Source organism: Myotis davidii, unplaced genomic scaffold (assembly GCF_000327345.1).
Source record: "Myotis davidii unplaced genomic scaffold, ASM32734v1 scaffold130, whole genome shotgun sequence".
Classification (NCBI taxonomy): domain Eukaryota; kingdom Metazoa; phylum Chordata; class Mammalia; order Chiroptera; family Vespertilionidae; genus Myotis; species Myotis davidii.
The window spans coordinates 3,734,250-3,747,568 of NW_006285040.1; the positions used below are offsets into that span (position 1 = coordinate 3,734,250).

The 13,319-nt window shown below is 34.9% G+C and overlaps 1 protein-coding gene across 1 annotated transcript in view; it reads right to left on the reverse strand.

The window, feature by feature from the left end:
- Window positions 1-13,319, reverse strand: part of LVRN (laeverin) — a 58,021-nt gene that overhangs the window by 9,003 nt on the left and 35,699 nt on the right. The window contains 7 exon segments of the mRNA XM_015558447.1: window positions 822-1,086; window positions 1,786-1,893; window positions 4,276-4,370; window positions 5,805-5,958; window positions 9,040-9,095; window positions 11,447-11,586; window positions 11,935-12,011. Of these exon segments, the coding sequence (XP_015413933.1) occupies window positions 822-1,086; window positions 1,786-1,893; window positions 4,276-4,370; window positions 5,805-5,958; window positions 9,040-9,095; window positions 11,447-11,586; window positions 11,935-12,011 (895 nt within the window).

Sequence of the window (13,319 nt, forward strand, 5' to 3'; positions counted from 1 at the left end):
ACAGACACTCACACATTCACACACAGACACATACACCCCCCCACACACACACTCACACACACACTCACACACACACACGCACCTCATTCCATTATTTTGCTCTTTAAGAAAACCATAGTCACATTCTTAAACATTTTTATGCTAAAAATATTTTGTTTCAAAAGAACTTATTTATACAATGTAGCTTTCAACTTTACAGTTGCTTGTACCTGACCTGTTGGCTACTTCGAATCTGCTCACTCTATATAGCATGTGATTATTAGGAATGCATGGTTAAGTAATTTTCTAGAAAAACCAGCCATCCAGGGCCTGCTGTCTGATAGTTGTATGCCAATGTATACGTTACCCAATAGATGGGCTAGGAAGCAAACAGATTAGTCTTAAATTATGAGAAATATTAAAAAGTCCAAGACTACGGAATCCAGGCATATAAAAGGGAATCTGACAAGTAAAGCACACAAGCACCATCCAGGCTGACGTAATGATGGGTGTTGTTGTTTCATAAAGACATAGTGATGTACTTCACAAAATGAACGAACGGCTGATGTACATGCACCAAGAAAATGTGACTTGCTCTAATCTCGCTTTCAAACTTCTGAGCGGGCACAATAGGGAAACTGTGGTATAAAACTATCCCATGCAAATCTATCTTTATTCAGAAAGCCAAAACGGAAGATAAGTGACCTTCTCTTCCATAACACGACCAGTTTATGGTGAAACTAAATGCCTTTTCTAGTCAGTGCAAAGGACGTTTGTGACCTAGCCAGGCTGACTCTGTGCTCCTAGCACCAAACTCACGACCTAAAACAACTGGCACAAACATTTATTGTTACCGTAGCACAGTGATACCTTCCTCCCTTTGGTTTATTAATTGCACTCTTCCACCAGGGACTTTCAAGGTAAGTTGTCCATAGTCACCTGGTAAGTATCCATGGATCTTTACTGCAGCTCATTGCATAAGCAATTTGATGCCTTTCTTCTTCATTTGTGTTATTGGCGAAGATATTTAACAAAAAATCCCACTCTTTATCACTTCCCGAGGCAATGCCGTAACATAAAATCACAGTTTTAATTGGATAAGGTATTCTGTAAAGTATAACATGTAATGATATTTATCATGGTAGTTGAGTTATAAACATGTTACTTGTGTTTATAGGTTATCATATATTCAGAACTATGCAGCTAGAAAAAAATGTTGTGATCTCAGATATAAAGAGCAAAAGTAGGGATCTAGAAAGGCAACTGTGGGAACTATCATTAGTGTTACCATGATGAGATGAGACTGTCAAATTAGTTTAGAAAGGGGTTTAGGGGAGAAATAAATTAGAGTAGTACAAATGGTAAGTATATGCTGATAAGTTTGGGTTCATATCTTATTATCACATTTCCTAACAGTCCATCTGAGGTGATATATGAATAGAGTCTTAGCCTCAGCTCTCTGAGAGACTGCAAACAAATAGAAAAAAAAGAGTTGCTCTGATGTATGTATGTATATAATAAAGAACAACCTAAATAAGACTCAAAATAAGCCTAAGTGCTTATAGGGAATGCACTGGCAATGATAGATCCTGAGTGACAATAGCTGTATAAGTTCTAATCTATTGTTATGAACAGACCTACATTAGATGGTTTTTTTTTAAAGAAAGATACTTGAATAAAATAGTGGGAGAGATTAACCCAGTGAAAACAAAACAATCATTCCCAGAGTGAGAGCATCAAAAAGGTAGAAAGATTGCTGGTGTTGAAACAGGACAAAGACCAGTGCAATTGCAGTATTTATCTTACTCATTCTCTGGATTGTCCATCCAGTTTTTGAAGAGTTCTCTTGACAGCTGAAGACAGTCCTCAAGGCCCAAGAAACACACACTCGCAAAAAGTTTTTCCAGCGATATTCTTGAAGGAACAGTCAAAGGAAAACATTTTATTTTGCATTACCACATTATTTTTTTCTCCCTCCAAGAATATGTTTCATAAAAAGATGGGTATTTTAAAACATCCTTCCAATAACATCAAGTTTGCTAAAAAAGAAAAAAAAAGCTTTTGTGGATAACAAACGTGTTTAAGATTCAGAGAAATGTTTTCTGAGAGCCTGTCAGGCACCAAATAAGCTCCCAGGACTGGTATTTTTTGAAAAGTTAGAAATAAATTACTGCCATCCTTTATCTCCCTCAATCACACATGGTGTACACAGACTCCACATCTGTTATCATTTTACTTTTCCTCCCTTTTACAATAATTGCCTTGTGGATAAAAAATGACTTTAGAGTATTTGATCTAATACTCTTAAAAAGAAAGTTCTTTATACATGGAAAGGAATGGTTTATTTCTCTCTTTCAACCATGTGCTTTTCCTTGCTTAAGTTTCTGTTTCTTCTTCAACTCCTCCTGGCTATTATATTTATGGCCAGAAAAAGGATAGAGGTTTGGTTTTGTTTTTATAGCTGAGAAGGGGTACATATTATGGTTCAAAACAAGTAAGTTCAAAAGAATACAGTGAAGAAAAATTATAAATCCAGATAAGCGGTGCGTGGGGTGTATCTCCCTGCTCTCCCCAAGTTTGAAGTAAAAGGTAAAGGAAGTCAAAGTGGCCATAAAGTTCCAGAAAATGCAAGAGCCAAATCTCTATTCCTCCACCCTCTAGTTTCAACTCAGCTTGACCTGACTCTCTGATAAGCAGAAGTGGAATGTCCAAGGGTGGAGGCCTTCTGAAAGACAGCTCTGAGCACTCATGTATACACACACTGTCCCTCCCCACCCATCCCAAGCTGGCTGCAGAGAACTCGTCTTGGGATGCTACAAAAAAGCAGGTCACTTCAGTCCAATTAACTAATCCAAGGTTATGGCTAGTTAACAGGTATGCTGCCTTCGTGTGTGTTTTTTTTAATATATTTTTATTGAATTGAGAGAGGAAGGGAGAGGGAGAGAGAGAGATAGGAACATCAATGATGAGAAAGAATCATTGTTTGACTTGCCTCCTGCATGCTCTACACTGGGGATCGAGCCTGCAACTGCGGCATGAGCCCTTGACCAGAATCGAACCTGGGACCCTTCAGGCAACAGGCTGATGCTCCATCCACTGAGCGAAACCGGTTAGGGCCATGCCTGTGGTTTTGAGCACACTTTTGCCTTCCTGTTTATTCACACATGCCTACACATTCACTATTCCAACTAGTCCTCCCCATCTTCAATCTACTTGTCCATTCAACCCTATGTCCTTCTAGTCACAGGTCCTAGCACTAAAATTTTCTCCTCTCTCAGAAGGATAGTCATGAGAGATAATAATCACATTTTGTATGCTTTGTATTTCTTGTTTTGTCTAATTGATTTAAAGTTGATGTGACGAGTGCTGTAAATATAATCCCTGTACCATAGCTGATCACAAACACCCTCCCTAAATCTAGAAGCCCAGCATACACACGTGGCCTTGGGTCACAGGGAGGCTGGGGACAGCAGAGCTGTATTTTGCCTTTCACCCCCTTCCTGGATCATTATGACAACGTGCTTACTTCTCTCACCAAATCAATGATTTGAAAATCATTTATAACACTTATGATCATACACAATGACTGATATATTTCACTGTCAACCTCTCATAAAATTTGCACAGTGATAGAATTTCTGTCACCAGTAATATACAGAGGGGCCCCTTTTCCATGCCCTTTAATTCACTGGAATAGGCTGACTTGGCTTAGCACAGCCCTTCACCATTAGTATGACATACTTACAATTTCAACCAGTAAGATTTGAAAATACAGAGCTATAAATTCCTGTATAAAATGTCACATGATGTCACTTATTTGTGGAATCTAATGAACAAAATGAATTAACCAACAAAATAAGACCCAAAGCATGGAGGCATGGAACAGACTAACATACCTCAATGTGGGTTTGGGAGAACGAGAAGAGATAAACCAAAGAACTTATATACTTATATGCATAGCCCCCGGGTACCTGGGGGGTATAGGTAGGGGTTTGGAGGAGGGGGTTAAAGGAGGCGGGGAATGGGAGATATCTGTAATAATATGAACAATAAAAAATATATTTTTTAAAAATTTTCTGTGTATACATATATGTGCTTTGTGGGTAAATTAAGATCCCAAACTATTATTTCCTATTAGGATACATGTAGCTCATCAACCTCAAAGCTACTGTTTTAGAATAGTGTATAAAAATCTCTCAGTGAATCATAGGTATGAAGATGTTATGATGAAAGTATAGAAGCCTATTTATTCATATGAATAACTTTATGCAATTATTACTATTCAAAAATACTTACAAAGCTAAATAGTCATCTTGCAATGCTGTCACATTTTCACGAATTATAGTTGAATAATGATTCCATATTGAGGTCAGTCTCTTTAATAGATACTTCTATAAACAATAAAGAAAATATACTGTTAGTCTAGCTCGCAACACTGAATTTGCATTGCATTTCTCTTTATTTGAAGAGACATTAATAATGACAGATATGTCTTCAGAAATTATTTTTATTTGTTAGTAATGTGTAACTGGTTTATTTTTTAGCCTGCATAGGTTCAGTTTTCTCACACAAAATGAAGTTTACAATAACACCATTATTAGAGTTTTGTGAAGACTGAACAATATAATGTATGTAAGCATACTGCCTGGCAAATAAGTCAATAAATATTAGCTATTATTATAACTTAATATCATCCTATGCATTTCTGGTTATCATAAGAAATGAGAAACAAGTATAAAAATTTAAAACTTAAACTTTCTATTTTAAAAAGTCCATGTTTAATATATAAACCTCCAAGAAAATAAGAACTGATTTATGTCTCAAACAATTTAAGCCCTGAATCTGAAGTAAATAATAAGATTATAAGATTATAAAAGTTATACATTCCTGTATTGAAATACTAAATGTATTCATTGAAATTCTTTAAAAACAAATATTAGTTTTTACTTATTTATGCAAACCCAGTCATCAGATATAATCAACAAGTTTCCTTGATCCCACAAATATTAAAGTGCCTTCTACTGGTCACCAGCCCCACATTCCAGTAAGTTTCCATCAGCACTTTGGACGGGAGAGACAACAAAGTATGGAACCCTGAGGTAGTTATGATTTCAGCCTCAAACTGCCTCAGCAACTCACTTGGAATCCTCACCTACCTTACTTCCCAGTTTGTTTGTGGCCCTTAATTCTCCAAAGGTTTGCTCCCTAATGTAGGCTTGATTCTACCTGTGCTATCTTCCTTATGATCACTGTTTAAAACCGAATGATGGAACTTTTCTCCTTTTATATTGTTTCAGTTATGATGGCATGTTATGTCTTTAGTCATTAAGTCTAATTTCCCTCACTCTCTTTGCAACATCAAGAGGAGCTTTGAAACGTTACTTTTTCTGGAACTCACTTCTCTGGTTTTAAGTGCTGGCCCTGTAAATCAAAGCATCTCACTTATGCATATAGGACTGTAAAAAAGTCATTCTGTTTGATTAACAATCTTTTAGGAAAATAGTTGCTAATGCATACTATCCTTTTCTGTAAGCAAAAAGGCATACCATATCTATCCACTTCTGGTTTCTTAGGACACATTGCCACTCCCATGAGAATTAAGTACCTTTCTAAACTTCTATCATACTCATCTCCTAGACCAGGTTTATGACTAAGGTATTTTCTTTTAAGAATAATCAATCATTCCTTGAAAAAAAAATGTATATATTAATTAGTTATATATATAAATAAACTACTTTTGGAAAGGCCTGTTTCACAGATGCTCTTTAGAATATAGAATGAGGAAGAATGGATTCTTTTAAACCACAAACAAAGAATGAAATTACCTTTAATAATGTGTATGTATCATAGTTGCCCACATCAGAAACAAAATTGCTGGGTAGCAGGTTCACCAAGACTGTATGCCATACTATGATTTCATCTTCTTCAGCAAGGTACTTGGTTAAATCAAGTGCTGTTTCAATCTCAATATAATTGTTTCTGTTTGGTTTAAAAACACACACTAAAAAACCTTCACTTGCTAAAAATGATTTGTACACTTTCCATATTTGTTCCATGCGTCAATGCCTGACTTTATAAAGTATGTGAAATCAAGAAGCTAGAGGGCAAAGGTCCCATCTCATTGATAAGATGGGAACCAAGCAATGTTGACCAACCCTCCCTTTCAGTTTGGTATGTGCACCCAAATTCCTGGAGATTTTATAGAAAATCCAGGCCCTTGCCGAAACCGGTAGGAGATGTGCAGGAGGCAGCTGATTGATGTTTCTCTCTCATCGATGTTTCTGACTCTCTGTCTCTCTCCCTTCCTCTCTGTAAAAAATCAATAAAATATATTTAAAAATAAAGAAGAAAATCCAGGCCCAATATTGGCCTAATTACCAGGCAAAAGAATATTTGTGCATTTAGTATGCACTCTTATGAGAGTATAGTTTCCATTCAAAAAGTATTAATTAAAAGTCATTCTCTCTCTAATGTTCTGCCAGCACAAACTAGAATATAGGACAATACGCTCTCCTACTATTGAGGATCTTACTACTTCAATGAGGAGCTGAGATTTATGCATAAGTAAATGTTAACAAAAGGTCCTTAGAAAGGCAGTGAATACAATAAAGGAGCAAAGACGGTAAACAGGCATGTAATGGAAAAGTCGGCGAAGGCCTCCTGGAGTAGGAATTTGAGAAGAACAATGAAGGTTGGGTAGGATTGAAATGGGTAGTAAAAAAGAAGACAGTTTAGGACAAAGAAGATTATTGGGAATCAATATGATGGGCAGACCAAGCTAACCAAAGCAGAGAATTTCTTTTGTGTATAGTTGAAAGGTGAGGCCTAATAGGAAAGGTGGATCAAAACTGTGAAGAGCCATGAATGTTAGGATATAGAATTTACATGTGGTGGGAAGATGTTTAGATATCTGGGTACTATCATGAAGGTGATGCCTAAAAATTTTATTATAATTGGGCTCAAGAAGATAGAATGGAATTCAAAGGCACTAAAGGCGAGAAGCTAATGCAATAGGCCAACAAAAGAAAATAAAAGCTTGGCTTAGTATGGAAACAGTGAAGGTAGTAAGTAAGGTGAGAATCCAAAAGACTTTTCCAGGAATGAATAGATAAGACATGGTGACTATTTGGGAAATGTGCAGGAGTTCAGGATATTTCTTATGTTGCAAATTTGGGTGATGGGAAGAATAGTGGAACCTTTGACAGAGAGAAAAAATGATAGCAGGAGCAGTTTAGAGACAAATAAAGTTCAGTGTCTCAGGTGCTGGATTTAAATGACCACAGGATAAATAGAAGACAGGAATAGACAAGTAGAGATGTAGGTTTAGAAGTCATCAACATATCTTCCACAAACATTTATTGAGTACCTTATATCTTCTAGGCACTGTACATGTAAGTAATAAAATCACTGAAATTTTAAAAATGCATGCATTATCCAAAGGGAAGATAGAAAAAAATAACACAACCATCACTGGTCTTTAGGATGCTCACAGCAGCAAGAAGAAGAGAAGTCAGATACATGAGGAGAACCACGTTTGCATATAAAGTCTCAAGAAGCCAGTAAAGAATTTTCCAGGAGGATGTGGTCAGCAGTACCAAAGTCAGGGTAATCTCAGAGAGGAGTTTCAACAAAGCAGTGAGCAAAGAAGTGTGCTGCAGGTTACAGAGGGGAAAAGTACTAAGAAATAAAAGATAAAATAAGCAGACATTCATTCAAGAAATAGGACAAGCCAAAGAGAGAGTGAGCACACTAAGTATTGTATTATGTATGCTCCTTAATTTTATTGTCTGAAAATTTAAATTCTGAACATATATTAATTTGCCTGGTCAAATACTTACCAGCTGCTTTTATATATATGTCACATTTTATTTATATCGTAATGAATAAGGATGATGTAAATAAAATCAATAATTTGGCAATATGTTAAAATACATGCCGTATCTCATTAAAATTATACCTACAGCCATCATCATCAGGTATCATAAATCACTTCAAAATTTTAATAGTCTACTTCCAGCAACTCGTTTTTTAGATGACAGCTACTTTATTTCCTTAACACTCGATATCACAGAAAAATATGAACACAATCTTCCTAAATTTATCCATTTTAACATTTACTAGAGTTTACAAAGGTAAGCTTGAATCACTTGTAATTTACCTAAGTTTTTATTCCTGATTGATACTTTAAAAATAATGGTTCTTATGCTTTTTATAATAAGCCTATAAATATTTAAGCACTATTATCTTTTTTCTCTTTATATCATCTCTACTACATCCTTCTCAAACTTTTCCTTTAAGGTGTTTCTTTCAAAACATTGAGTTATCTTTGCTATTTTTTTTAAAACCCTTTAAATATTCTCCATAATTAGTTTAAATCTTATTATACCAAAGTTAATTTAATTGAAAATATATAGGACTTTGATTATAATTGAATGCCAAGGTTTGACTTGAGAAGAACATATTCTTTCTCCCAAAACATTGTTTCTTGGTCGCTTTCTAATTATAATAGACATAATTGCTCTTTCTTTATAGGACTTTTTAAATTGTCTTTTTTATTGTGGGAAAATACACATAAAATCTGTCATTGTAACCATTTTTAAGTGCACAGTTCAGCGGTATTAAATACATTCATAATTTTGTGCATCCATCACCATCATCTGTCTCCTTAACTCTTTTCATTTGTAAAACTGAAACTCTGTACCCATTAAATAATATCTCCCCTTCTCACCTTTTCCCTAACCCCTGGCAACCACCATTGCGCTTTCAGTCTTTATGATTTTGATTACTCTAAGCACCTCATTGTAAAGTGGAATATTACGGCACTTTTCTTTTTGTGACAGGCTTATTTCACTTAACATAATGCCCTCAAGTTTCATCCATGTCGTTGTACATTCCAGGTGCTTTTATGTAATAAAATTCCACTATAACTACAGAATTTGATCCTAATCTTGAGAAGCTATGGCCTGGATATGCTAAAGAACCAACTTCATAGTGATGAAGTTCATAATGATAAATTCTCAAGGTGAACTCTAAAACCATGTGCGAAGAAAATATACTCACTTAGACAAGGAAAAGGCATCATCAATCAACTGCAGTCTGTGAATAACAGGAATAGCCTGCAAATTAGATCCCAATATGTCCAGAGAAAGATGAGAATTTTTTAGTAAAAAAAAATAATTTTAAAAGAATAACATTTAAAGATCATTGCTAATTACAAAGTACTTTCACATGAATTGTCTCATGTACAGAGAAATGACAAATACTAAGGGTAGTCCCCATAACTTATGTATTATACATCTGTTTTTGATAAATGATCCCTCTGGACATGAATCATAAGGCTTAAATAAGGCAGAGAGTTATGCCAAAATTCTCCCTGAAAACAGCATGTTAGAAAATAAAAACAGGAAGCCAAGTTTAAAAGCCTTCTCCAAAACAGAAAGCATACATTAAATTGTATGACAATGTCCAAATTATTGTCAGGGGAATTTTTTGGCATAGGAGGGCTTAAATAAATATTATTTAGCACTATTTTGGTAAGATTGAGGTACTCTTTCAAATGGTATCTCTCTTCTCAGGAATTCACTGCTTTGACACAATACCACCAGTAGGGCCCTTCGAATCACAGAAAGGCAGGAGTCAATTGCCAGCCTAACTCCAGAGGCTCCTGTCTGGGCTCCTTGGCATTGCCAGGCCACAGGACTCTATCTCAGCTGTAGTGTCCTCAGGATGCCCAAAGCCTCCCCCAGTATTCCTTCAATAGCTCCAGAATTTTCATATATTTGGTACTAGAAAATTTATCTTCGCTACATCCCTTTGAACATCTAAGCAAACCAAGCTTAATTCTTTTCTTGGGAGTAGTCTCTTTTTCTTTCTGGCGGTAATAACCTATTTTCTAGATCAATATTAATAACAAATATTTTTTTATTTGCTCACCAATTATGTTGTAATTGGTCTTTAAATAAGTAAGTCTTATTTAAATAAGTAAGACTTACTTTAAATAAGTAAGTCTTTAAATAAGTAAGTCTGCAGTGGTTTCAAGAAATCATTGCTATAATAACATGACCTAAAGCTTCCATAGCCAAGAGTGCCCTTAGAAATTAACAAGAATTAGCTACTCAGAAAAAGATTTTAAAATGCCATCATAAGTTGGTTTTGTAGCTTTATTCAAAAGTATAATAGTAATTTTTAAAAATTACTGAACGTGCTCCGAATGCCTGAATTGTGTCAGGCCTCTGTTAGACCATAACATATGCATCACTTTATTTAATCTTCACAACAACCCTTCAAGGTTGGTCTGTTATTATACAGACTAGTGGCCCGGTGCACGAGTTCATGCACATGGAATGGAAATTAATTAGAAGAAATATTTTAATATCGCTTTTCGCTCTTTCTCTGTAATAGTAGTGTCAACCAAACTCACAATCAACAATGACAGATGGAAACACACACAATTGGCGCCAGTGAGAGCTTTTTATATATAGAGATAAGGAAACTGAGGCATGGCTGGCCAAATAAGAGGCCTAAGGTCAAACACCTCGCAAATGAGGAACACAAATATAAACACAAATCTACCTGACCAAAACTCCAAAGTCTGGACCAATGTTCTTTATTGCCTCTTCTGGTGGAGAGGTTCCTGCATGTGTCTCAGAGAATTTCCAGAGTGAGACACCAAGATTTCTTTTAGTTCAACACTCTAGTTTCACAAATGTCATCTCAATGACGTGCCCAAGATTTCACAGCTGAGCCAACTCTATAGACTTATAAGCCAGCATCTATCTCCACCAATAGAGATTTGGTTAAATTCAATCAATAAAAATCTTACTGATTAGAGCTAGCCAATATTTTAATATTTACATATTGTATAATGATTTATAATTCTTTCACAATTTAAAGTGATATTGGATTATTATTGATATTTGTGGATTAAATTCTCCCCTTTGAGGAAGAGTGAGAATAAAATTTTTACAAAAATTAACATTTTCGAGCATATACTGCACATCTATTATGGGCTTAGAAATTTTAAGTATATGTTTACCTACATCGTCTCTAATCCTCATGATAAATAAGTAATACATAATATTATTTCCATTTAAAATAAGAAATGAAAGCAGAACATTTAAGTAACTTGCCTAACATCACAAAACTAATGGTTAATAGGAAAATGTATTCTTATTTTTAACTAGAAAGGTAAAATTATTGTGGAAAAGTGAGATTAATGTTCAAAAATACGCCCTATCCGGTTTGGCTCAGTGGATAGATTGTCGGCCTGCGGACTGAAAGGTCCCAGGTTCGATTCTGGTCAAGGGCATGTACCAAAATACAAAGCATTCAACCAAAATCTCCCCTTCCTAAGAATAAGTAATGAGGGGAAGGTCTCTTCTCATTAGACAGACATATGAAAACTCAACTCTGAAAGGCTAGAGAGTGCAATACTAATATTTTTTAAAAGATATAAAAATAATCTTACCTTATGATCTTTTTCAAGCTGTTGATTTAATTTCTTCCAACCTAATTTATCATAGTTAACTCTGTAATATCCAGTCATATTCAAATTTAAAATCACCCAGTCATGATCAAAATTTGAAATTTGCATTTCAGGAAATAATTCTACAAAGAAATATGTGAAGTGTTTGATGTGGTACATTTGAAAAATATTTCAATATATGTTTATACTATATTCTTTTAATTCTAAACAATAAATCCAATGAAACAAAAATTAAAGGAATTCATATATATATGTATATATACGTATCTTACCATATAATTACATTTTTTCACATTAATAGCTTTTGATTTGAAACTTTTCTTTAAATCTCTATGTTCAACAGAATGATATCATACTTTAGTTTTAAACAGGATAGCTTTTCAAAAGCTAAATATTTCAACTTTTTATCCTTTATATTATATATATATGTATGTATATATGTGAAGATATTTAAAAAATTTGTTACTTACTGCTGCTTTTATCTAGCCAGACTAAAGATTGTGTAATTCCATTTTTCATCCAAAGAACAGGTACAATCCATGTGTCACTTAGAAAAAATTTTAAATTCAGTTAATTTTCACACATAAGAATGTAAGCACTGAGCCAATGTTAAATGAGATGACAAAATAACAGACAGAAATTGGTCATTCCCTCTGGATATGTAGGACTTGGCTTTTTATTATTCACTATTGATTTTACAAGCCAGTTTGGCTTTAGTTGTTTGTTTACTCTCTCTTGTTGTATCTTATAGATCAGTGGTTCTCAACCTGTGGGTCGCGACCCCTTTGGCGGGCCAATGACCCTTTCACAGGGGTCGCCTAAGACCATCCTGCATATCAGATATTTACAGTATGATTCATAACAGTAGCAACATTACAGTTATGAAGTAACAACGAAAATAATTTTATGGTTGGGTCACAACATGAGGAACTGTATTTAAAGGGCCAGAAGGTTGAGAATCACTGTTAAAGATTGACTTCTTAAAACTTAAGGTAGCTTCTAGGACTATCTTGTATCTGAAACTTTAAAGGCCTGTTTATAATAAATTATATCCACCTGGCCTGTTCAGAGGTTGTTCAAATGCTGCAGACAGACCCAAATCCGTCCTTGCCAAGAGAGGTAAAGAGAAATTTAAGAAGAAAACCTTGGCAAATATTTCAAAATACTTTTCTGCATCAAGCTTTCTCCCCATCTGAAAAATGTTCAGCATGAGTCAGCCAGATCATTCATATTTCCTGAATGCCAGCATTCTTTCCGTGTTTGTAGACATGACCTGGATGAAGTAGCTGACCACAAGGAGGACATTAGTCATCTGAAGGGACGGACATGCTACTTGGAATTTGGGCAATATTTTTCAATCTGCTCAAATACTCACAAGTCTGGGTTCTCAAAGGCATTAAACTGAGGGTCTCTGTTTTACCTGATGAATAAGGCATAACTCTTCTCAAAAGACACAGTATATCACAGTGAGAAGAAATCTTTAGGTCTCTTGTTCCTCTCCCCTGGGGTTTTAAAGAAAGAGTAGGAGGACCTGAAAAGTTTGGTGGTGGTATTTGAAAATTAATTACTCATTTGTGGCAATACTACAATGAGATGTGAGGATCAAAATTTTATGAAAAACAGTTAAAAATTATCTAACAAATTAAGAAATAGAAGGGTCGGAGAAAATGATGAATACTAAGCCACTTTATACTCATTATTTCATTTTTACAACAATCTACTGGGATACCTGTTATTATGTTTATCTTATAGATGAGTCAATTAAAACTCAGAGATTTTAAATAAGACTTACCTAAGATTTGAAGTTTGGTGGAGTTCCTATTTGAACCCAGGTCTAACAGTATTGAAAGCCCAT